Here is a 26,806-nt window from a genome sequence, read left to right as displayed (position 1 = left end):
CAGAATGACAGGTTGTTAGAGGTTTTTGTGAATTCCTGACAGAGAAGGAAATGCCTGCTATACTATTGCAGTTAATAAACACCATCAACAGCATCCCCATTTCTACTGCTGAATGTGAGCGTGGCTTTTCCCAGATGAAATCTGATTATCAGACCAACAAGAGCTTCTCTACAAATGAAAACCGTGAGTACACTGATGTTCATCAAGCTGGTTGGGCCTTCTCTGCCTGTTTTTCAACACTTACCATATGTCAATTCCTGGTTCCTGAAAGGCAGCCATCTAGCAACAGACACGAAGAGTAAGGAACAAACTGTAAAGATGGCAACACCAGTGTGATGAGCTCAATTTGGAAGCTATTGTGAAAATTAAGGTATTTTTTAAACTTTTTTATACCTTTGCTTCAATGTTTAATGTTTTATTTCCATTTGATATATATAATATCCATTTGTCAAAAGTAAAAGAACGAGAGTTTCAAAGGCCTGGTATGTTTAGATTTTCTTGTGTTATGAGATGAGATGGTAGAGTTCTGGTAAACTTATATTTAGAAAAAAAGCCCTGATGATAATAATAATAATTTCTAACATGCAGCAACCATTTTTAATTGGTAAACCAATTTATGCACCTTATTTTTCTGTTCTTTGATTTGCTTGTTATTTCTACAAACTGATGATGTACTGTTATTTTCAGTACAAAATATCTGTACTTTCATCGGTTTATTACTGGTTATCATGTAATTTTGTTGTTTTATATAATTATGCTGCAGGTACCTTTAAAGATTAGACCATATAAGTATGACAGCCTGAACAGGTAATACAGTATGGAAGCTAGATAGATACCATATGAGTATGGCATCCTGAACAAGCAATACAGGATTGAAGTTAACTCTGTTGCTCAAATTTTGTGGTTGGGATAATAGGATTTTTTCAATATCTTTCTGGCTAGAGAATAAAGGAAGCATATATAGTAGGCTCTTAGTGATATAGTTGGAGGTGATTTTTTGTTGTGGTCTACAAGAATTGAAGAAAAAGACCAATGCCAAGAGGTCAGCCTTATATTTTAGGGGATGTTACTTACCATGGTGCTTTATTTGATGTACAGTGTGAGCATGAATTGCATTCAGTAGTGATAAGAAGACTTTTCTGCTATTTTGGAATTTTCTCAGATGACATATTATATAGCTGGTTGTTGCTATAGGCTGAGGAAGTACAACTGAAAGGGGTAGCTACTCATAGATCATTACCTAAAACATCACGTGATGGAAGGGACAAAGTGTTTGGGAGAACCAGATCTGGTGATAACACCAGAGGAAGGATTTGTTCATAACTGAGTTAACCTCTTTATCTCTCAATGTATGCATGTTGCTTTGATCTAGGAGGTAACAAAGCAGTAACTTTAAGGACAAAACTGATTATGCCAATGATAAGTAGAACATTGATGTGCAGAAATAAATAGTTTCTCTACGTAAGCCTTTGATTAGGCAATATCTGAACTAGTGTGTGCATATTTGGTTACCCAGTTTACAAAGAGATGAGATTTTGAAAAGGTCCATAAAAGAATGACAAAGGTAGCTTCAAGTCGCTGGAACATAGTTGTATGAGAGCATTGAAGGAATATCATCTGCATGACCTGATGGATAGGAGGAGGAGAAGTAGAGGGTAACATGATAAAGATATAAGTTGGTGAGGAGAGGGAAGGGTTTGTACCAGATTAATACAGAAGAAATTTTTCATGGAGTAGATAGCATTGGTATCAGAACAAGATGTCATCCCTGGAATATGTATAATTGAGGTGTGCAAAAGGAGTGTAGCTTCGTTTGTTCATTATAAATAACGAACAAACAAATCATGTACACCTCTGATATTGAAACAGAGGTGTACATGATATTATGAGAATGTGCTGGGGTACTGGGAGCACCTTTAACCAGATTGTTTAATTTGACTCTCAGCTCTGGTAGAGTCCAAATGGAAAAAGAGTAAAATAGTTACATTCTATAAAGGTAGACTTACCATAAAATTTTTTTATCAAACCGGGACATTTTTGAGAGTTTACTCAAAACAGAAAGTAATGCCTTCTACGCTAAGTACTTATGATTCAAAAGGCTAAATAACGGAGTAGTTAATAAAAAACAACATTTCGTAGTAATAATTTTTAATTACTCTTAACTGAACATAACTTATTATTAAAAAGTTATTAATATTTATCACCAGCATAAACTTTCTTTAAAAATTCTTTGTTATTTTAAATCACGTCGAAAAATTCACTTCAATTTAGTTCACTATTAAGTTTGCAGCGCAATACAGCTTTTACTGTTGATTCAGCCATTCTACCTCTTTCTTCAGACCATATGTGATTCATTATTGAGAATATCCTTTCAACAGGTGAAGATGTGCCTGGCAGGCTGAAAATGTATTCTATAATTTGGACAAGATTGGGCAATGAAATGTTTTTTTCTTTGAAATTACTGAATAGTTGTATCCATTTTTCTCCGCAACTTGTATTTTTCAATGTCATAGTTTGCCGACCAAAAAGCTTTTGCAATCACCACTTCATCAAACAGTTCATCCATGTTTATTGCATTATTTGCAAGAGTTTCATTAATTTTTTCACCTGAAGCTTCAATTTCTGACCAAGTTAATTCATTGTTGTTTATCCAAGTAAAAGATTCTGCTCCACCAAAACTGTTCTCCCAAAGCTCAATGTAAGAAAGACATCGGTCATAAAATTTTGTAAACTCTTGTAGTATTGTATTAATATTAATACTGCCATTATTTTCCAGTATTCTAAAAAGTATTTTTGCTTCTTGAGGTATAAATTTATTATCACGTCTTTCCTCAAGATTTGTTTTTAATTTTCTAAGTTCAATGACAATATCTGTTGCACTCGCTTTTGTACTTTCCATAATCAAGATAGATTTGTTAAATTATTTGAGTTGCCCGTGCACAAACCACAAATACATTTCACCACAATCATTATCAAAGAACTGTTTAATCATCACTGGACAGTGTTCTTGTGAAATAAAATATGATTTCAGTCCCTCATAGATTTCAAGTATTCTGTCAATAGCTGGAAGTAGCGAAATCGCAATCGGAAGTAGCGAAAGAAAATGGGTGTTGCCATGTTGAAGAACCTTTTTATACTCTACATCTACAAATTCACAGAACGCTTTTAGTTGAGTGACTTGAACCATATAAATGTGGAAATATTTATAAATTTTGACTACTAAAACTTCTGTTTCAATAGGTACAACATCAACTGCAGTTTGAAGACAGTTGTGAATGATGTGAACACCACAACCAATGCCCACAATATTTCTTCCTAGTTCCTTCTTCAGTCAACTCTAAATATTGTTTTCTCCTCTCCGTTTTACACCCCCAAAATTGGTATTGCAGTTATCTCCACAAAATCCAATAATTTTTTTTGTTATATTATAAGTTTTCATAACTGACATTAAATGGTTTGTCAGTATTTTTGCAGTTTCACCAGGAACTGATTGAAAGTCTAAAAGTTTAACTTTTACTCCACAATCTGGTACAAAATACTGCACAACACATGGCACGGTTTTAATTTCTTTCCTGTTGGAAGAATCAATTGATATCGTCACAAAATTTGTTCTGTTTCAAAGTTGCTGAAACAACAGTGGCTCAATTACATTAACAATGACAGCTTCACATTTTGTTCTACCCAGTCTAAACTTTGTTTCAAAAAGCTTGGATATCAATTTAGATGAACAATCGGCAAACTTAAAGCTGAGATTGTGAATAGCAACATGAAATGCAAAAGTTGTTTCTTTAGCAGCTATTAAAAATTCTTTGTCACTTGGATCGGCACCTTTAAAATATGACAATATCTTTGAGGAAGTTCCAGCTGCTGCTAGACTAGCCTTATGTTTCGCACATGTCAAGTGATTTTTTTAATGTCCGGCCCACCATGAGCCACAGAAAATTCTGAAGAGCACTGTTCACATTTCACTTTGTCAATATGACCACAAACGTTTTTCAAAAACGGATAATCCTTTTTTAATTCATCCATAAACACACAGTTTCTTTTTGGCATTTTGAGGTTAAATTAATTTAATGAAGTAAAAAAAATCACAAACAATATGCCAAATAGAAACACCGACTCGCAATCTAAACTCAACTAAGATGGCGCATGCTCAACAATGACTTGCAACACAGTACAGGCCAGAGTCAAAGTGGGGTATTCGTGTTGCCTAATCGCCATTTTCCGAGGTTTCACTTTTTGCACTGTGTGTACATTCTGTGTAAATTTTTACTAAATAACCAGGACAAAATGACAAACTGGCTGGGACCATACCTTCAAACCAGGACGGTCTCGGTCAAACCGGGACGTATGGTAAGCCTATATAAAGGAGACTGTATGGCAGACGTAGCAAATTATTGAGCAATCAGAATCTCAGAAGTGGAATTGGAAAAGTTGGTTAAAAGCAAGATTTGGGAATGCATGCATAGAAATTGGATACTGTATGCAGGGCAGCATGGGGTGGTGAAGGGTAAGTCATGCCTAAATAATTTACTCACTTTTTATATTAACATAACAAAATGTGAAGAAGAAATCCTTGAGTTGGATAAGGGGAATGGCTACATGATGATATTACTCAATATTGCAAATGCTTTTGACAGGGTACTGCATGGAACTCTGTTATATAAATTGGAGAAGATAGGTTTGAGTATGAAGCTGGTGAGGTGGATAAAAAGATGGCTAATGGACAGAATCAGAAAGCAGTTTATGAAGTTGAGTCCAGGAGGTGTGTGACTAGGGTGCACCATTGGGCTCTGTACTTGAGCCACTGCTATTTAACTTGTGCATTAACAATATAGGAAATTACTTGAGGGAAAATATTCAATTATTTGCTGATGATGTAAAATTGGATAGAGAAATAGTTAATAAGGATGATGTGAAGATCTTGCAGGATGACTTATACAGACTAACAGTATGAGCAAAGAAGAATGGCTATCCATTTAATGTTGTAAAGCATAAGGTTGTATATTTTGGGTAAAGATTATCACCTATGTACTGCATTGATGGAACTGAACTGCAAGAAATTATGGAGGCTAGGGATTTGGGGGTGCTAGTGAACTCCTAGTTAAAGTTCAGAGACTATATTTCAATATTTGGGGGGACTAGCTATATTTGGGGGGGCACTAGTGAACTCGTAGTTAAAGTTCAGAGGCTATATTTCAAAAGTGACTAAAATAACTTTTAGGATTATCTGGTTTGAAGAACATACTAACAAGCAGAGTTAAGGAGGTCATTATACATCTTTATAAGGCCTTGATATGGCTCCACATGACTATTGTGCACAGATCTGATCACCTGGGTTCTTTATGATGTAGAAGAGGTGGAAAGAATCCAGAGGCCAGTGACCAACGTAAAGGAAAGTTATGGGATGCTCCTTATGAAGATAGATCAAAGATTTGTAGGTTATAGAAATTGGCAGATAGGAGAAAAAGGGGGATATGATAGAAATGTATAAGTTACTTAAAGGTTGATAAAGGATTGACACAGATGAAATTTTTCAGTACATGACTAACATGGAGAGAACTAGGAGGAGTCATCCTTGGAAATTAAGAAAGAGTTAAGTTAGCAAGAGTGTGAGGACTAGATTTTTTGCCGGAAGTATGGTGAATGAATGGATAGGGCTGCCTGACAGTTATTGTGAAATCAGAATGTTAATAGACCTCCCACAGTGGGTCTATAGACTCCGTGGAGGTGTCCATAATAACAATAATATTTTTTGCTGATGAGTGGTAGGCAAATAGAATGCACTGACTGAGTGTTGGGCATGTGGAAACAGTAAATAAGTTCAGGGAATGGTTTGATAAGGAATGAATTTGATAGTAAGGAATTTTTCACAATGATTCTTATGACTTCAAAGAGATAAAAGTTATTTAAGATTATGTTGATATACTTAATATCAACATATCGCCGACCTGGTTGGCCGAGTGGTCAGTGTATCCGCCCTCCAGCCAAAAGGCTGTAGGTTCAAATCCTGCCGTGGGCATGGATGTTTGTGATTGTCTGAAAATACTAGTGGTGGACAGTAGATGGCATTGGTGTAGATGATATGGTTTGATGTAATTAGAGGATTGAGTGCTGAAGATGGAGAGCTGTAGTGCAAGTGACTTCCCTCGATGAGTCTGGGATTGCCTGGAGGTGTCAAGTAATAATAATAATAATAATAATATACTGAATAAATTTGGATTTTTAATTTATTAACTTTTTTTAATATTGGTTCAGAAATTTGTTTTTCTAAAATATGAATGAACATTAATAAAAAAAAATAAATAAAAAGAAATATTACACTAAAAACAACGACTTACATACCTGTGTTGATGCCCAACCACCATCTGTAAGTCTATGAACATTCAGCCACTCCACTATTTCCCTTTGAATTACTGCCTGCCTTGCCACATGAACAAGCAAACCATACGCTGTTGTTTCAATGTTGGATGCATCATATTTGTGGGGAAGTCGAGGAATCAGGTAGGGTCTATTGTTTTCTATGTTTGTTGCTGGAGGTGGAACTTTTTCTCTAGCCCAATATCTTAAACCACCTAAGAATAAAGGTAACATCAAAAATCACTTATTATGATTTTTGTTTTATTTTGCCTATTTTTATCATTAAATTAAATCATATTAAATCATTGGCTTTTTTACTCCAGTTAAATTAAAGCATTGATGATATGTATCTTAAAACATATATTAAAAGAAACATGATAAACAAACAGTAATTTTTTGAATAGCTTTATAGTCCTCAGATTTACTTTTAAGTTTTTTTTTTTTTTTGTTGAAACAGCATCAGAAAATATTATTATTATTATTATTATTATTATTATTCAGGCCTCCAAGGAGTCAAAAGACTCATCGAGGGAGGTCCTTCCTAAGACATAAAGTCTGTCAAGACTCATCGAGGGGAGTTCCCCCCTGAGAAACACAAAGTCTATCATACCACTCCTTAAACTCACTGACCGTTCTTGCTCCCACCACTCCATCAGGCAATGCATTCCACGGCTCAACCACCCTCCACACATTCTTAAAACCATTAAAAATGAACTATAAATAATGAACTATAAAATGATTTTTTAGATCTGTCAATTAAAATAGTGATGTGATAAGAAATTGCGAGGTAGTACTAGATAGGTGTGAGAGTGACATTGAAAGTGTAATTGAAGTAAAAATACAGAACGAATGGATGATTTAAATGATAATGAAAATGGTGAGATAGATGCAGGTAGTGAGATTGTACGGTTGAGTGGAGTGATATATACAGCAAAGCGGCAGCTGGAGCGTATGTAAAAATGTGTACCGAACGTACCAACTAATGAACGACGAAAGTCTAATACGAAAAATAAGAGAATGTTCGTAAATGTAAACAAAATGAAGGAGCGAGTGCTGTACGGAGATTCGTTATTAAGAGGTGTGATAGTTAAGAATTTGACGAAATTGTACCAACCAGGTGCAAACATTAAGGACATCAGTAAGTCTATTAGAGCACAAAAACAGAGGGTAAAAGAAATGATAGTCGTGGCAGGAACAAATGATTTGAAAGAAGACAAAATGGAAATGATAGAGGATGTGAGGGAATTACTAGAGGTAGCAAAAGAGAAGAGCGAGATTGTTAGGATGGTGAGTATTTTGCCACGGTATGACAGTGAAATGTTTAGAAGGACGGCCATAATTGCCAATGACTTTATGCGCGGGTTATGCATGGAGATTGGTGTGAAATTTGTGGATGTGTGGAGTGAGTTTGATGGGCAAAAGGATTTATATAAGATGGATGGTTTACATTTGAATGGATTTGGTGTATGCAGGCTTGAAAAAGTGTTGATGAATGAAGTGGAAGTGGATGTACAGACTCAGGGAAACTAGATTTATTAAGGGGGAGAAGTAGATATGCAGACTTTAGAGAGGCAGTTGAGTGTACAAATGAGTATAATATGTCCAAGCGAGTACGAAGGACAACAAATCAGAATGGATAGTTAGTATAAGGCATCAAAGTAGGGATGGGACTAATAGGCTTCTGCAATTCATGTACACTAATGCCAGGAGTATTAGGAACAAGAAGGAGGAGTTTTTGGCCTTGGTTGGCACTTCCAGGCCACAGGTTGTTGGTATTAGTGAAACATAGCTGACAGAAGATGACACAGCTAGTGGGATTGAATGTGGCAGGTATAGCGTGTTCAGGAGTGACAGGAAGAATAAAAAAGGGAGGAGGAGTGTTATTGATGATAGCTGATGAGTTGCAGCCAAGGAGTATAGAAGTTGAACTGCAGGATAGAGAAAGAGCACATTTGAGGCTATTTGGTGTGAGATAGCGACTAGCAAATAGAAGAAATGAGTGGAAGGAGGGTAATTATTATGGGGGATTTCAATTATGGTAACATTGACTGGAAGGAGGGGGAGGGCACATGGGAGGAAGGAATTGGATTTTATGCGGTTATTAAAGGACTATCTGCGACAGCATGTAATGGAAAATACTAGGAGGCAGAGAGTGCTTGACCTAGTAATCACATCTGACAATGTGGCTGTAACGAACATGACCATGTTGCCACCAGCTGGTGAGAGTGATCACAAGGTCGTGACTTGGGAGGTGGCTAAAGGAGTGGAATTTACAATTAAGACAGGGTACATGTGGAATTACCAGGCTGGTAAGTGTCACAAGCTTAGGAGTTTGATTGGTTCAGTGCCATGGCATGTAAAAACTGCAAGGGCTGGATGTTGATAGTGCATGGGAGGTGGTTAAGAAGTGTTTGCAGGAGGCAATGGTTGACTGTATACCTAGAGTCTGAATAATAAATCTAGGAGGGGTTAAATGGATGAATAACACCATTAAGCATGAGCTGCAAAAAAAGAAACAATTGTGGAGGGAATTTAAGGAGAAAGGTGACCTGCAGGTGCAGGAACAGTATAAAGCTCAAGCCAGAAAGGTAACAAAGGTGGTAAGAAAAGCAAAAGCGGATTAAAAAGAATATTGGCCATGCAGGCTAAAGAGAATCCCAAACAGTTTTTTTCAATATGTTGCAAGTAAAAGGAAAAATTTTCATGACAGAATGATTTTAAAAAATGCTGAGGGTAGGGAGGTAACTGAATCAGTCGATATACTGGAATTACTGAGCGAGCAGTTTGCAAAAGTATATCATCCGGGTGGTGACATTGCAGGAATGGAAGAACAAACAGCTTATACTGGAATTGTGATGAATGAAGTAGAGGTAAATAGTCTATTATAGAACCTCAATGTCAATACATCTGTGGGATTGGATGGTATACCAGCTCGTGTCGTACGTGAAGCAGCTAAAGAATTGTCAGTGCCCTTGACCATTTAGTTTAATTTGAGCCTCGAGTCTGGGTCAGTCCCAAGGGGGTGGAAGGAGGGGAAAACAGTTCAGCTGCATAAAGGTGGTTCCAAGGCTGCTGTTGAAAATTACCAGCCAATCAGCAGAACAGGAATCATTATCAAGGTCTTGGAGAAAATAGTCAAGAGGAAAATACAAGATTGGATAGATGAAAATGGGATACTGTATCGGGGACAGCATGGTTTTGTGAAGGGTAGGTCATGCCTCAGTAACTTGCTCACGTATTTATAACACAGTGACGGCTGAACCGGATAAGGGTAATGGGTTTACAGTTATTCTACTGGATCTTGCTAAGGCCTTTGACAGGATACCACATGGAATTCTAATCAGTAAAATGCAGCATATGGGGATGGATATAGGATTGGTAAGATGGATAGGAGGATAGTTGACGGAGAGATATCAGAGAGTGGTTTATTCAGGTGTAGAGTCCAAAAGACAGCCTGTAACTAGTGGTGTGCCACAAGGATCTGTTCTTGGACCACTGCTATTTAATTTGTTCATTAATGATATAGGAAAGGATCTGAGAGGAACAGTTCATTTGTTTGCGGATGATGCGAAGTTGGGTAGGTCAATAGTGAATGTAGATGATGTTAAAATTTTGCAGGATGATTTGGATAGATTGGAGGTCTGGGCTAAGCAGAATGGATGTCAATTTAATGTGGCCAAATGTAAGATTATATATTTTGGGGTGTAAAGATTAGCAGCAGTTTATTACATTGGTGGAACTGTACTCCACGAAATTGATGAGGCATGAGATTTGGGAGTGTTGGTGGATAAGGAGTTGAAGTTTAGGGGACACATTGCGAAAGTGGCCAAATCAGCTCATCAAATCACTTGGTTGCTGAAGAATACGTTGACAAGCAGAGACAAGCATGTTATTGTTCCTCTGTATCAAGCCTTGATAAGACCCCATCTCGACTACTATGCTGAGATTTGGTCTCCTAGGTTTCTTCTTGATGGGGAGGAGGTTGAGAGGATCCAGAGGCGAGTGACCAAGATGATAGCAGGTCTGTGGAATGAACCTTATGAGAACAGGTTGAGGATTTGTGGGTTGCAGAAATTGGTTGATAGGCAGAAGAGGGGGGGGATATGATTGAGACATTCAAATTACTGAAGAGTTTCTATAAGATTAATTCAGAAGCTATTTTTGAGAACAGGGCTGGTGGTGGGAGGACTAGGGGCATCCATGGAAGTTGGGCAAGAGTGTGGTTAGTAAGGGTGTTAGAACTGGGTTCTTTTCTTTTAGAGTGTTGAATGAGTGGAATAAGCTGCCAGAGTCTGTAGTGGTTGCTGTGACAGTGAATGAGTTTAAGGCAAGGTATTATAGATACTGTGTGAATGTCGAATAGTTTGATGAACATGATTTGGGGCTGCCTTCGATGAGTCTAAGAACTCTCTGGAGTTGCTCGTAATAATAATAATAATTAAATTAAGACTACATTGAATCTTTTTCAGAAGGGATGGAATAGAGATAAAAATATACAAGGATGGTCTGAAAAGTTCTCGGCCTCGACTATAGATGGCAATACTATCGGAAAGATTTTTTTTTCTAAGTTGGTACATCTGTCATAAGCATCCATGTGAAATTGTAAGTAATTCTATCAAGTAGTTTGTTTTATACAGCTGTCCTTTTTTTTTTTTTTTATGTTGAACCCATATACGCGAGGTTGGCTGGTCAACCTATCGTACATTAGTACCGTATATGGGTGGTGGGTTGGGAAAGGAGAAACTTGTTTACATTTGATTTAAAAGCCTGTATGTTGTATTCCTTGGGAAATACGTCAGGGAGAAGACTGTTCCACAGGACCGTAGTGGCAGGGATAAAGGAGGAGGAAAAGAAACTTGTTCTGTGGGTTTCAAGGTGTACTGTGAAAGGATGTTGGGCAGCAGCTTAGTACAGAGGGAGGAATTATTGATGCTGTTTCAGATGAACATTTCCCATGGATATATTTATAGAATATACAAATCGCAGAGACCAAGCATTTATGTGAAAGTGAGGGGAGCATGTTGGTGAGAGATGGGTCATTTATTCTAAAGGAGTATCCCTGTATTAAATCATTGGCTTTTTTTGTTGGAAGTTTTTCCACTTGATTATACTATACATTAAAGATACCAAGAAATTTTTGGAAGTTTTTTTTCCACTTGATTAGACTAATAAAATTAGTTTAATCCCCTATCCAAGGGTAAGCAAACAAAGTCTGCGCCTGAAGTATCTTCAGGACTGAGGCAACTCGTGGCAAAGGTATCTCCCACAATGAAAAGCACATCTCCCTGCAGACATGTACAATGTTATTCACCAAGGGAAGGGCCACTACCTAGACCGGTTTCGACCTTTATTGAGGTCTCGTCAGTGTTAGCCAGACCCAGAGGTGGTGATACCAAGGTGGAAGCAAAGGACAAGTCATATTCACCTACACGTTGCCAAAAGGTGTTTCACCTTATCATTAAATTACTCTGGATTTAGAGAAAGATGAGTAGCCTCGGTCCTTAAGATACTTCAGGTGCAGACTTTTTTTGCATACACTTGGATAGGGGATTAAACTATTATTATAGTCTAACCGAGTAGAAAAAAAACTTCCAACATCTTTCTCTAAATCCAGAGTAATCCAGAGGAAAAAAAACTTCCAAAAATTTCTTGGTATCTTTAATGTATAGTATAATTAAGTGGAAAAACTTCCAACAAAAAAGCCAATGATTTAATACAGGGATACTCCTTTAGAAAATAGGAAAAATAAGCTTAAGAGATATCAATTTAGAGGAGTTACATGAAAAAATTTTCAGGAAAATAATATCTAAACAGGAATATTATTTTGAAAAATGTGTATGAAAATAAAGTAGAGACTCCAAACAATCTTTTTTTTCTCTTTTTTTTTATTTCAACGACATATCTCTCAAGTGGAAACTTATCATAGCATTCTTCATGCTAAGCCTTGAATGCATTCAGCACTGAGAAATTCACCACCCAGTCAAGCAATGAATTCCACTCCGTTACCACTCATTATGCAAAAAAAAAAAAAAAAATATATATATATATATATATGTATATATATTTTTAAAAAGAATTGAACTGATCAACTGTATGTGTGTGTGTGTGTGTGTGTGTGTGTGTGTGTGTGTGTGTGTGTGTGTGTGTGTGTGTGTGTGTGTGTGTGTATATATACGTAACTACTAATAGCCTACTGTCGACTGGAAGCCTTACCACTAACATAAACAGTCAATTAACACATACTTTGTATGTTATATGTATTATATATAATATAATATATATAATACATATATATTATATTATATATGTATTATACAACATACAAAGTATGTTATATAACACATATTGTGGTGTCTGCAAGGAGTTTGAGTGTGTTTAAGACACAGTATGATGAGCTGTGTGTGTGATAAAAGGACCTCCCAGATGAGTCTTTGACTCCATGAGGTTTTGGGGTAATAATAATCTTATCTTCCTTTTACCCTCTTTTACCTTGCCATTGTCGAGGGTTTGTTAATCATCTGACCTCAAACCGTTCACAGGATAAGGTGGTCAGCCCTACGCCTCGGTGTATCCTATGTTCTGTAGTGTTGAGTTCTCAAGGCCAGTTTGCCTGCTTTGTGGGATGAAAAACCCCAGGATAAACTGGGGGAAAAAACCCTACTGTCCACGTCCAAGACCAGCTAACTTGGCTATGTCTGAGGAAGATCCATCAGCTCCTCACATCACCGACGGGAATCACACCTAGGACACTCCTTCCCCAGGCATATGGTTGTGAAGCGCACAGCCACTAGGCTTACAGCGTGGACTAATAATAATAATAATAATAATAATAATAATAATAATAATAATAATATACTGTATTCTTATGATAAATAAGCTAGAGAAAAGAAAATGCTATTAAGAAAATCATAAGGAAGAGAAAATACATTTATAGTACCTATACTGTATTTATCGATATCATAAGTTTACAATATGAATCGTCTGTCTGTCAGTACCTACATCAATATTGTCTTATACGATACAAAGCACTGTAGATGTTATATGTTATAGATGTTATTTTTGATGTCTAGCTAACACCAGACATCAAAAATGAAAAGATAATGTGAAAAAGAAATTCATGTTTATTTACAGATACAATTTCCTTCAGCCAGACTTTTATTTTCAATAAAAGTCTGACTGAAGGAAAGGTACCCAGGGAATGGAAGGAAAGTAAGATAGTGCCGCTGTATAAGGGCGGTAGCAGACTGGAAGTGTCTATTATAGGCCTGTTTGTGTGTCATCAGTAGTTGTTAAGGTCTTGGAGAAATTAGTGAGGGACTATATACAGAGTTGGGCAGATGAGGGTAATGTTATCTGTAAGAATCAACATGGATTTGTTAAACGGCCCACTTGCTTTAGTAATATGATTGTCTTTTATAATAAAGTGACAAGAGCAGTTGATGAGAGAAAGGCATATACTGCCATTTTTTTGGATTTTGCAAAGGTGTTTGACAGGGTGCCACATGATAAGCTGATATTTAAGTTGAGGCACATGGGTTTAAATGTCGGGTTAGTCAAATGGATTCAGGATTGGCTGACTGATAGGTATCAGAGATGATGGGTCAATACCAAGGAAGCAGAAGGTTGCAAGTAGGGTTCCACAGGGCTCAGTACTGAGACCTGTATTGTTCTATCTTTATATCAATGATATTGTCAATGGATTGCAAGCGGACATTCAGTTGTTTGCAGATGATGTGAAGTTGAGAAGGGTTATCAGTAATAGTGCAGATATGGCAGCCCTGCAAGAGGATTTGAATAAACTAGACAGATGGGCAAATAAATGGGGTTATCGGTTCAATGCAGCAAAATGAGGTTTGGGGTCCATTGATGGGAGGATGCATACTCGATTGGAGGAGCTGTACTGGAGGAGGTAGGGAAGACAAGAGATCTGGGGTTGATGATCGATATAAAACTGAAATTCAGGGAGCATATTGCAAAGGTAGTGAGGGTAACTCAGAGGATTGCTGATCTGCAGAGATAAAAGAGTTATCATTCCGTTGTATAAGACCCTGATCAGACCACACTTAGACTATTGTTCTCAGATTTGGTCTCCAGGATTTGAAGGGGATAAATTGACTGTGGAAGGGATACAGAGGCAGATAACAAAGATGGTTTCAGGACTGTACAATATGAGTCATGAGGATCGACTGAGGGAATGTGGACTGTAGAGTTTGGTGGATAGAAGAAGGAGAGGTGATATGATTGAGACTTAAGCCGTTGCGGGGCAGTTACAGGGTAGACATTGAAGAGTTCTTTCATTTTGGTGGAATGGCGGGAAGGAGCGATGACAAGGGGCCATCTCTGGAAGTTACAAAAGGAGGCTGTGCGCAAGAGCGTGAGGAGTGGTTTCTTTGCGTGGAGGGTGAACCTTGGAATGCATTGCCTGAGAGAGTGGTCAGAGTGGGGACAGTTAATGGGTTCAAGGAGTGGTATGATAGTCTTTGTATTTCCTAGAAACGACCTCCCATGATAAGTCTTTTGACTCCATGGAGGCCTGGATAATAATAATAATTTTGTGTAATGAATATGATTGGTTAACGGTAGCCTAGCTGATACACTAATGAATGAATTGTTATAAATTTTTTATTTTATACTAATTAATAAGTTAAATTTAATTAATTGATTAATAAAAGTAAATTTTATAGAGTTATGATTTAATACTGCATCTTTACGTTTGTTTACATTTCTCTCGACTGCAAATAGCACCATATAAGATCTGTAAGTGTTTGTGTGATTAAGTTTTGATAAATTTTAACTTTTTATAATAGATTTGTGTATATTTATGGTAGTAAATGATAAAATAGACTAGTCTAATCTTTAAAGGTACCTGTGGCATGACTATAAACAATAAATTATATGATAATCACAGTAATTAACTTTAATGAAATGAAAGTACAAATATTTCATACTGAAAATAACAGTACATCATCAGTGTGTAGAAACAAGCAAATCAATGCAAAAATAGACTAGTATAAACATATATTTTATGCATTCATGACATACCTAACTATTTCTTAACTTTTTCAATATTTCTAAGCTATGCAATTCATCTGCGAATTTTTTCAAATTGAACAAATCTCCAAAAAATTTTTAATATATTTATTGAAAAAAATCTGCATATAAGTGAACCTGCACAGTTCAAACCCATGTTGTTCCCATATATACATATATATATAAAAAGATAAGCCGAAGTTTGAAACGTTTTTATGTCATGTTTTTTGGCTTACCAGCTCAGAACTCGGGGGGGGGGATACCGTAGGCACTGGGGGGGAGAGCCCCTCTAGTATATATATATATATATATATAATTTTTAATTCCTTGACGCATATGATCCTTACACATTCCAGAGATGAGTTTAAGTCTTCTCACCTTATGTAATATTTCCCCTATATTAATCTGAGCTCCTCCTGCCAACTTGTCAATTTCTTCTTCTGACTTTCACTTAATCTGTCCTAATACTTTCTCATCCTGAGACAGTGCTAGTCAATTAAATCTGCACTCTCTTTTTTTTGTCATTTAGATATACAGGTCACCACATCTGTTTACAGAAATCCAGTTGTAGCCTTATTAGTGCTTTATACTGATTTGCACTCGTACATGGTCCATTTCAGAGGACATGAGGAAAGAACTGAAAAGATCTAGTGGAAGGTACCTCCAATGACATCAGACCTACGAAACTGTGTATATAAGAACAAGTTCAGGAAATGTTATCACATTTCCTGAACTTCATCAGGAAAGTCCGACTGGCATTAGGAAAGTCCAACTATTTTTTCTTCGTTCATTCTCCTAGGACTGTTCCTGTTGCCAAACTGTTGTTGAACAACCAAGTGAAGTGTACTGTCAGCTCCTTTGGAAATTTGCTCTAGCTCATGCTTCATCCTATATAGCATAAACATTTCCTTTACTGTGGCCAGAGCCTCTGTAGCTCAGGAAAGTCCGACTATTGGCATTAGGAAGGTCCAACTATTTTTTTTTCTTCTTTTATTCTCTTAGGACTGTTTCTGTTGCCAGAGCCTCTGTAGCTCAGTCGGTATAGATGAAGCCCTTTGGTCGGAAAACCGAGGTTCGGTTCCCGTCCAAGACATCAGAAACTTTTATCTGGTCTCTTTCGACTACAGGTTTGTTAGCTGGTCTCATATGGAGGTAGGGGGGGGGGGGTTTACCTGGAAACTCAGGTTTTTCATTCCCCAGAACAGGCAAACCGGCCCCATGAACACACACATCTATAGACATAGGACACACCAAGAGGCATAGGGCTAACCATCTCGTCCACGGGTTGTGGTTGAAAATCGTAATAGTCCATGCATAATATGAACGTAATGGCCACTAGGGCCTAATATATGTATAAGGAAGGATTATGGCCAACTCTTCATTCTTCACATCTATCATACTACTATTCTTTTTATCTTAACTCTCTCACTTTTACTTTCATTCTCTCTTTCTCTCTCTCTCTCTCACAATTGTGCCACTTTTACTCTCTCTTTCTCTCTCTCTCTCTATCCTATCATCTGATGCACTGTCACAAACATTTTCATGCACATTTTCACTTATTATTATTATTAATATTATTATCCTAAGACCCTATGGAATCAAAGACTCATCTAGGAGGTCCCATTTGTCATATACAAAGCTCATCATACCATGGGGGTGCAACTCCAGTTCACCTCCACATGGTCCATCCTGGGTAACATTAAAGAGCTAGAACAACTTGGCCATCCAGACTATCTTATGATCTCCTGGATTAGTGTACATGCATATGCAAACAGCTTATCAGGTTACAATGATGGAAACTAGGACTCATCCTGTCAACCAGAAGTGCCCTAAGACTCGGTACCTTGGACAACTGCTCAGAGTCTGCCAGCTGAATACAGAAAGTATCAGCAGGGCTAAGAGTGAATGTCTTACTGGTCTTCTTAATGACAACAGAACTGACTTTGCCATCATTACAAGAAACCCATGTAAGCAATGAGTCGCAACTCATTGCTTGCATGGCAATGAGTTGGCAAGAAAGTGGCTCCATTCCAGATTTCAATCTTATAGGAGCAACATATCATCATATGTACGGAGTAGCCACCTATGCCCAAAATTTGTTAATAAGGTCCGTTTCATTTCTGCTAGCAACATTTCAAACATATCTCCCATTATTATAGAAGTTAACGACCTAAAAATAATTAATGTCTACAAGCCACCATCTACGAGCTGGCTTGATGAAGTTTTGCCCGCCTTAATGCACCCTGCTGTTTATACTGGAGAATTTAACAGTCATTATACTCAATGGGGGTTATAGAGAAACTGATGCAAACGGTGCCAAGCTAGCTGAGTGTGTAGAGGCAAACAACATTCAGTTGATTTTCGATCCCAAGAATAATTGCACTTTTAACTCAGCTAGATGGAACAGTGACACTGATCCTGACTTATGTTTTGTTACAACCAATCAAAGGGGTCTTCCAGTGCCGACCAGCCATCGCGTTTTAGGAAGATTCCCACACAGTTAACACCGTCCTGTCTTCATTGAGATGGGCTCAAAAATCCCAATTACTGAAACTACACCAAGGCAAACTGGAACAGCGTCTCATCCAAACTAGATAAAAATATCTGCTGGATTCCACCACAACCTTGTAACTACCAAGGATTTATGAAAATAGTAATTTCTACAACCAAAAAACACATCCCTAGAGGTGCTATAAAACAATACATATCTGGCTGGAGCAAAAACCAGCGAAGCACTTTATAACGACTTTCTGAATAGCGAACATGCAGATGTCACAGATGATCTTATCGACAGCTTAAATGAAGCTAGAAAGAACAAATGGACTGACACTATCAAAAGGCTAAACTTTAAACATTCAGGTAGGAAGGCATGGAGCCTCCTTAGAAAGTTGGGTGGTAATTGTGTAAGTGCATCGCTCCTGAGTGAAAGCTGCTGTTAGTGCCAATCGGATAGTGAATCTGTCCAGAGATAAAAATCAGAAAAAACACACTAAAATAATTAGGAAGGAACTGACCAGACATAAAGAAGGTTGTTCTGAAGTCACTGATCTATTCAATCCATTCACCAAAGAACTTCTTGCTGCACTCCAGGAAACCTTGTAAAGCATCTGGATTTGATAATATTCACCCTGAATTTTTAAAAAACTCTGGACTAAATACAATGGTATGGCTGACAAAATTCTTTTCTAATATTCTAGAGTGGCAGATTACCAGCAGAATTTAAAAAATCAAAGATAACAAACATCATGAAACCTGGAAAGTCCATTGATAAACCTGAAACCTATAGCACTACTCAGTGTCTGTCTTAAGCTATTAGAATGACTTATTTACAATAGAATTACTTCTATTATTATTGACACTCTCCCTCATGAACAGACCAATTTCAGGCCTGGGTGCAACTGTGAAGATCAAGTTCTGGCCCTAATGACTCATATAGAATCTGGTTTCGAAAAATGCCTCAAAACTGGTGCAGTCTTTATAGACCTGAGAGCCACATATGACACTATGGAGGAATGGCATGATCTACAAGCTCCTTAAAACACTGAAATGTATAAAAATGATCCATCTGATTAATGCTATTCTGTCTTATAGAACAATACAGGTAGTTATAAATGATGATGATATGAGCAAGCCAAGAACCCTTAACAATGGACTCCCACAAGGGTCAGTTCTGGCCTCTCTTCTATTCAATTTGTATATTTCGGATCTTCCAAGGACAACATCTAGAAAATTTGCATATGCTGATGATCTATGCATCACATCCCAACATCAGAATTTCTGTACTATAAAGCACATACTAACTAGTGTCCTAGAGGAGCTAAACCACTTCTTTGAGAAGTAGTGTCTTATTTCAAGCATTACCAAGAATGAAACACGTTGTTTCTATTTGAATAATGGCATGGTACGTGACATCTTGAGAGTGCCACTAAATGGGAAAATACTACCACACAATTTTAATCCAAAGTATCTGGGCATAACCCTAGACAGAACCCTCTCCTTTAATAGACATCTCTCCAATATTCCTGCCAAACTCAGCACTAGAAATAACATATTGCATAAACTTGCCAGAACAACCTGCTGGGGGAGCTTGTGCTCCACACTAAGGACATCTGCTCTGGGTCTCATTTACTCAACTGCTGAATACTGCTAAGCTGTCTGGCTGAACAGTGCATACATTAAATTAATTGATACCATCCTGAATCAGACAATGTATATCATTTCTGAAACAATAAAGACCACTCCATCATAGTTCTGAGCCACATACAACTGCCACAATTACGACGGCAAAACAACCTGATTTGTGAATATAACAAAATTTGCCGGACTCCACTGCTTCCTATTCACTCTGATATTGACAGCTTTACATCACAGAAGCTCAAGTCAAGACACCCACCTATTATAATGGCTCAATGACTTGTCACTGAGGGCTATGATGCAGAAAGGCAGATGGAATGGACTTTCCAAGCCCGAGTAATCTGGCAGACTGTCTTTAACCCAAACAGCCCTCCATCAGGGTTCGACCTATATCGAAAAATATGGACCTCCCTAAATAGGACTTGCACCAACCATGGTAGGTGTAGAGCTTCCTTCTTTACCTGGGAAATAAGACCAAACTGATCTTGTGACTGTGGTGAGGATAACCAAACTATACAACATATCATGTTTGAGTGTCCTCACAGAGCCTACACGGGACCTGTGTAGATGCTGTTCATTGGCTGTCGAACTTAGACATTCAATTTTAATTTTATGATTATTTGTATATTTTTATATGTATATATGACCATAGTGTCACTTCACACTATTGTATTCTTTTATTATTATTATTATTATTACCCCAAGACCTCATGGAGTCAAAGACTCATCTGGGAGGTTCTTTTATCACACACACACACATATCATCATATCTTGTCTTGAACACACTCAAACTCCTTGCAGACACCACACTCTCAGGCAAGGCATTCCAATCATTTACAACTCTGCACAAAAAAAAACTGCCTCTCACTCCCCTACTCACACCCTCTTTATACAGTTTCCAGGGATGACTTCTGGTTCTCCCCCAATCTCCCACTATTTTCTGTAGAACTTCTCCAGCATTGATCCTATAACAACCCCTTACCAACTTGTAGGTCTCTATCATATCTCCCCTCTTCCTCCTGTCCACCAGACTCTGCAAATTACATCTTCTCAATCTTTCCTCATACTCAACATTCCAGAGGTCAGAAACTACCTTAGTCAGTCGACTTTGGACTCTTTCCAACATCTCTTCATCCTTCTGAAAACCAGGTAACCAAATCTGGGCACAATAGTCCATGTGTGGCCTAATACATTTTTCATGCATTTTATTGTCTTGTACATCCTTTTTGTGTATGTGTGGTGGCATATGCATGTATTTTTCTTAGCCAAATGCTAAATAAATAAATCATACCATGCCTTACACACCAAAAAAATCTCTGCAGACACCATGTTCTCAGGCAATGCATGCATTCAATCATTCACAACTCTGCATGCAAAAAACCTGCTTCTCACTCCCTTGTTCACACCCTCCTTATATAGCTTCAATGGAGGACCTCTTGTTCTCCCACCATTTATGAAAAACCTCTTCAACATTGATCCTATAAGAACCCCTTACCAATTTGTACGTCTCTATCATATCACCTCTCTTCTTCCTATCCACCAGACTGTAAATTGCTTCTGATCAACTTTTCCTCATATTCAACATTCCAGAGATCAGAAACTACCTTAGTCAATTTTCTCTGGACCCTTTCCAACATCTCTTCATCCTTTTGAAAAGCTGGTGATCAAATCTGTGCAAGTAGTCCATATGTGGCCTAATCAAGGCCTTAAACAATGGAACAAGAATCTCCTTACTTCTACAAGTCAGTGTCTTATGCATCCTTTCCAGAATTGTGTTGTCCTCACAATTTTGGCAATGTGTCCTCTAAATTTTAGATTGTTATCCACCATCACCCCAAGATCTCTTATTTCCTCCAGCTCCATCAATATATCCTCACCAACCAAAAATTCTACATCCCATCTTTGCTTCCCAAATTTTAAAACTTTACATTTTGTAACATTGAACGGGAAACCTCGCTAAAATAACCACACTCAATCTATTCAAGTCTGCCTGTAAGACCAGAACATCTACTCTTCCCCTCATACTTCATCCCAACTTTGTATCATCTGCAAGTAACTGAATATCCCCATCCAAATCTTGCCTAATATCATAACATGCAGGCTAAACAGCAATGGCCCTAAAATAGACCCGTGAAGCACATCACTAATGACTTTCCTCTTCTGGGATATTGCTCCCCCCATACACAACTTGTTGATACTTATCAGACAGTCAATCTACAATCCAATGCACTAGTCTAATATCCAACCCCATCTGCTCTAGTTTGACTATCAGCTTATGTTGTAATCTATCAAAAGCCTTTGCAAAGCGTAAGTATACTACTGTGCATCCATCTTTCACATCGAGCGCTGCTGTCACCTTATTGTAATAAGTAAGTAAATTACTAAAACATGACCTCCCTTTAGCAAATCCATGTGTCCATCAAAGATAATACTACTGTTGTCAATCCAGTTTGGATCCTGATTCTTACTGGTCTTTCCAACACTTGAACCACAACACCTGACACACAATTTGACCTATAATTTGATGCTTAAATTCTGTCACCCTTATGAAGCAGCACAATCCTGCCCTCTTTCTACTCCTTTGGAAATTGACCTTTGGAAATTGACCCAATGCAAGACTCATATTAAACAAATATGTCAAGGCAGATATCAACTCCCTAGCACATTCCTTCAAAATACATGGTGATATATTATCAGGTCCTACAGCCTTATTAACATCAAGTTTGCTCAATTACCCAGATTATTACCACTTATGTTTCCTCCATAATGCCTCTTCCCTCTGTATCACATGCTTAATCTCATCATTCATCCATTTCACACTTACCATATTTAACTGCTTGGCCCATGGAATACATTTAGACATTGCTTCTACTAGATAGTTCTTGAATATCACCCAAGTAGCATTGATCCCCTTTCCAACCAACTCCTCATTCCATGCTACCTGCAAGCTGTCTTCTGAGCTTCTCATTCCACACATTAATAGAGACTGAAAAATGAGATAGCAACTGGAATTAAAGAAAATGGTTTCTCGAATTTTTGAGGGACGACTACTTCAGGCAGTATGTAACTGAGAGCACATGAGGATTGAGGATCTTGGATTTCATCATCCCATTAGAGGATGTTATTATAAATAAGGCATCAAATCTCCCTCTAGTTGATGAGAGTGACCATGAAGTGATTACCTGAGTGGTTGCCAGCAGTGTCAGGACCTCTGTAAGAAAAGGGTATATGTGAAACTACAAGGCTGATTCTACATATACCCCTTTTCTTACACTGCTGGCAACCACTCAAGTAATCACTTCATGGTCACTCTCATCAACTGGAGGGAGATTTGATGCCTTATTTATAATAACATCCTCTGATGAGATGATGAAATCCAAGACTCTCAATCCTCGTTTGCCCTCAGTTACATACTGCCTGAGGTAGTTGTCCATCAAAAATTTGAGAAACCATTTTCTTTAATTCCAGTTGCTATCTCATTATTCAGTCTCTATTAATGTGTGGAATGAGAAGCTCAGAAGACAGGATGAGGTAGCATGGAAAGAGGAGTTGATAGCAACTGCAATTAAAGAAAATGGTTTCTCAAATTTTTGAGGGACAACTACCTCAGCAGTATGTAACTAAGGGCAAACGAGGATTGATGGTCTTGAATTTCATCATCTCATCAGAGGATGTTATTATAAATAAGGCATCAAATCTCCCTCCAGTTGATGAGAGTGACCATGAAGTGATTACTTGAGTGGTTGCCAGCAGTGTAAGAAAAGGGTATATGTAGAATCAGACTTGTAGTTCCAGATATACCCTTTTCTCACAGAGGTCCTGACACTGCTGACAACCACTCAGGTAATCACTTCATAGTCACTCTCACCAACTGGAGGGAGATTTGATGCCTTATTTATAATAACATCTTCTAATGGGAAGATGAAATCCAACACCCTCCCTCAATCCTCATGCCCTCAGTTACATACTGCCTGAGGTAGTCGTCCCTCAAAAATTCGAGAAACCATTTTCTTTGCCAGTTGCTCTCTCATTATTCAGTCTTTATTGCCATAATTAAAATTGTCCATAATGATCACCCTCTTCTTATTTGCTTAGCTAATTTGATTATACATTTCACAGTCACTACCATCCACATCAGCAGGTCTACAGCACATCCAATGAAGTATTTCATTCTATTCACCTCTATCTCACACTATATGGCCTAAAAACCACTGCCACTATTTCCCCTCTTGTATCTATACTTTTTATGGACATTATGAAGAGCTCAGGAGACAGTTTGCAGGTGTAGCATTAGCTGGAAAAGAAACCAATGCAGCTTAGGGAATTTTCAGAAACTATTTAGTAGATGCAATGTCTAAATGTATTCCATGGGTGAGAAGGTTAAATAAGGTAGGTGTGAGATGGATGAATATAGGGATTAAGCATGCGATACAGAGAAAAAGAGCATTGTGGAGGCAGCATAAGAGAAGTGGAAGTAACCAATTTCATGAGGTCTAAAAAGACCAGGCAAGGAGGGTTGGTGAGAATAGCTAAGGAGAGGTATGAACAGCAGTTAGCTAATGAAGCCAAAAAGAATCCTAGGGAGTTCTTTCAATATGTAGTCAGCAAAAGAAAGAATGATTATGGAGGGATGACATTGATTGGAGGAAATGGTATAAAGACAGCTGTTGCAGAATGTGTGGTGGAGATACTTAATGAGCAGTTTATAAAGGTCTTTCAATCTTGTGAATGTGACTTAATGGAGAGATTGAGCGCAGTTGATGATGGGGAGGAGAGACTGACTGTAAGTGAGCAAGAGGTGTTTGGGAAGTTGAGTAAACTAGATGTAAATAAGGCTGTGGGACTTGATAATATATCGGCACGGATTCTGAAGGAATGTGCCAGGGAGTTGACACCTGTCTTGACATATTTTTTAATACAAGTCTTGCACTCGGTCAAGTCCCTAAGGAGTGGAAGGAGGGCAAGATTGTGCCACTTCATAAAGGAGGTGATCGAACTCAAGCATCAAACTATAGGCCTATCGGTGTGTCAGGTGTTGTGGTTAAATCGTTGGAGAAGCTTGTGAGAACTACGATCCAGAGTTGGGCTGACAACAATGGTATAATCTTTGATGGACAGCATGGATTTGCTAAAGGGAGGTCATGTTTTAGTAATCTACTTACTTATTACAATAAAGTGACTGCTTCCTTGGACAGAGGAGAAGGATACACAGTAATATACTTGGATTTCACAAAAGCTTTTGATAGAGTACCTCATGATAAGTTGACAGTCAAACTAGAGCAGATTGGGTTGGATATTAGATTAGTGCATTGGATTGGAGACTGGCTATCTGATAGGTATCAACAAGTTGTGTATGGGGGGGTGCGATTTCCAGGAAAAGGAAAGTCACTAGTGGAGTACCTCAGGGGTCTGTTTTAGGGCCATTACTTTTTAACTTGTATATTAATGATATTGGCAAAGATTTGGATGGAGATATTCAGTTGTTTGCAGATGATGCAAAGTTGGGACGAACCATAAAGAGTAGTGAAGATGTTGTGGCCTTGCAAGAAGACTTGAATAAATTGAGTGATTTGACAAGCAAATGGGGATGTGAGTTCAATGTTGCAAAATGTAAGGTTTTAAAATTTGGAAAACAAAGATGGGATGCAGAATTTATGCTTGGTGAGAATATATTGTTGGAAGTAGAGGAAATAAGAGATCTTGGGGTGATAGTGGATAAGGATCTAAAATTTAGGGGACACATCGTCAAAATTGTGAAGACAACACAAAGACTTCTGGGAATGATGAGGAGGACACTGACGTGTAGAAGTAGGGAGATTCTTGTTCCATTGTATAAGGCTTTGATTAGGCCACACATGGACTATGTGTCCAGATTTGGTCACCTGGTTTTCAGAAGGATGAAGAGATGTTGGAAAGGGTCCAAAGGCGACTGACTAAGGTAGTTTCTGACCTCTGGAATGTTGAGTATGAGGAAAGACTGAGAAGATGTAATTTGCAGAGTCTGGTGAAGAGAAGGAAGAGGGGAGATATGATGGAGACCTACAAGTTGGTAAGGGATTGTTATAAGATCAATGGTGGAGAAGTTCTACAGAGAATAGTGGGAGATCAGGGGAGAACCAGAGGTCATCCCTTGAAACTGTATAAACAGGGTGTGAGTAGAGGAGTGTGAGGCAGGTTTTTTTTCACGCAGAGTTGTGAATGATTGGAATGCCTTGCCTGAAAGTGTGGTGAGTGCAAGGAGTTTGAGTGTGTTTAAGACACGGTATGATGAGATGTGTGTGTCATAAAAGGACCTCCCTGATGAGTCTTTGACTGCATGAGGTCTTGGGAAATAACACTCCCCCTCCCTTTTTACCTTTTCTATCTTCATGAAATACATCATACTGGTGTTGTATCACCTTACCCCAGTGCTGAAGATAAATACATCATACCTTTCAATCTCTATTCCTGTCAGGATGTCATCCTCATCCAACTATCTCACTTATTCCAACAATTTTTGAGTGAACAAATGCTAGAAGTATAAGAAACAAATCAAATGAAATGTTTGCATTGATTGAGCTTGTTCACTCAAAAATACTAACATGTCAGCTCATTCCTTTTCACTGATACCACTTATTAGATGTGATTTCTCCATACTTAACTTGAGATATTTCTTTTTCTTCTTATTCAGCTTAGAGCCTTCTTCAAATTCAACTGTTTTCCCTTGATATCAGGTCATCACCTTCTCTTTTTGTCTACACATGCATTCACATTCTCTCGGAGCATCAACCTTTTTCACACTATGTTCCCCTGTCCACCCTGAGTCTCCTCCCCATTTCCCTGTTTGTCTTGCACACTTGTTTTCACCTTCTCTACACTCATGTTACCCACTTCTTCATTCAAAAACATTTCTTTAATCTCTTCTTCCTTACTCTCCCGCTCTTTCACATCGCCCCTTTATTGATCAGATTCATTCTCTGCACCCATTTCTCTACCTTACAGCAGTAGTTTCTCCAAATGACTCACCAAAACCATTCAAATGCAGCCCATCGCTCTTATATCATTCAATTTGCCTTTCAAACTCATTCCACACATTAACAAACTGCGCACCTTTCTCCTCACACATTTCCCTAGCATATCATTCACAATTTTTGCTCTCTGCCTCATTTCATCACTATCATACCTGTCTAAAGGTAGACAGTGTATGGTAGACAACACACTGTCTACCTTTCCTATCACATTATTATTTTTTATTCTTCTCAACAACCTTCTGATATCCAGTCTTACATTTTCCTTGTTTCCA

General features: G+C 38.0%; 1 protein-coding gene across 5 annotated transcripts in view; it reads right to left on the bottom strand.

Moving 5' to 3' along the window:
• Nucleotides 1-26,806, bottom strand: part of LOC150103595 (CD109 antigen-like) — a 716,838-nt gene that overhangs the window by 76,893 nt on the left and 613,139 nt on the right. For all 5 annotated transcript variants that reach the window (XM_090397638.1, XM_090397642.1, XM_090397639.1 and 2 more), the window contains one exon: nucleotides 6,346-6,575. In XM_090397638.1, the coding sequence (XP_090253764.1) occupies nucleotides 6,346-6,575 (230 nt within the window). The remainder of the gene's footprint in view (nucleotides 1-6,345; nucleotides 6,576-26,806) is intronic.

This window comes from Typopeltis vanoorti, chromosome 9 (genome assembly GCF_054136105.1).
Source record: "Typopeltis vanoorti isolate ZY-2024b chromosome 9, IOZ_Tvanoo_1.0, whole genome shotgun sequence".
Taxonomy (NCBI): Eukaryota; Metazoa; Arthropoda; class Arachnida; order Uropygi; family Thelyphonidae; genus Typopeltis; species Typopeltis vanoorti.
This window is presented reverse-complemented; position numbering and strand designations above follow the sequence as displayed.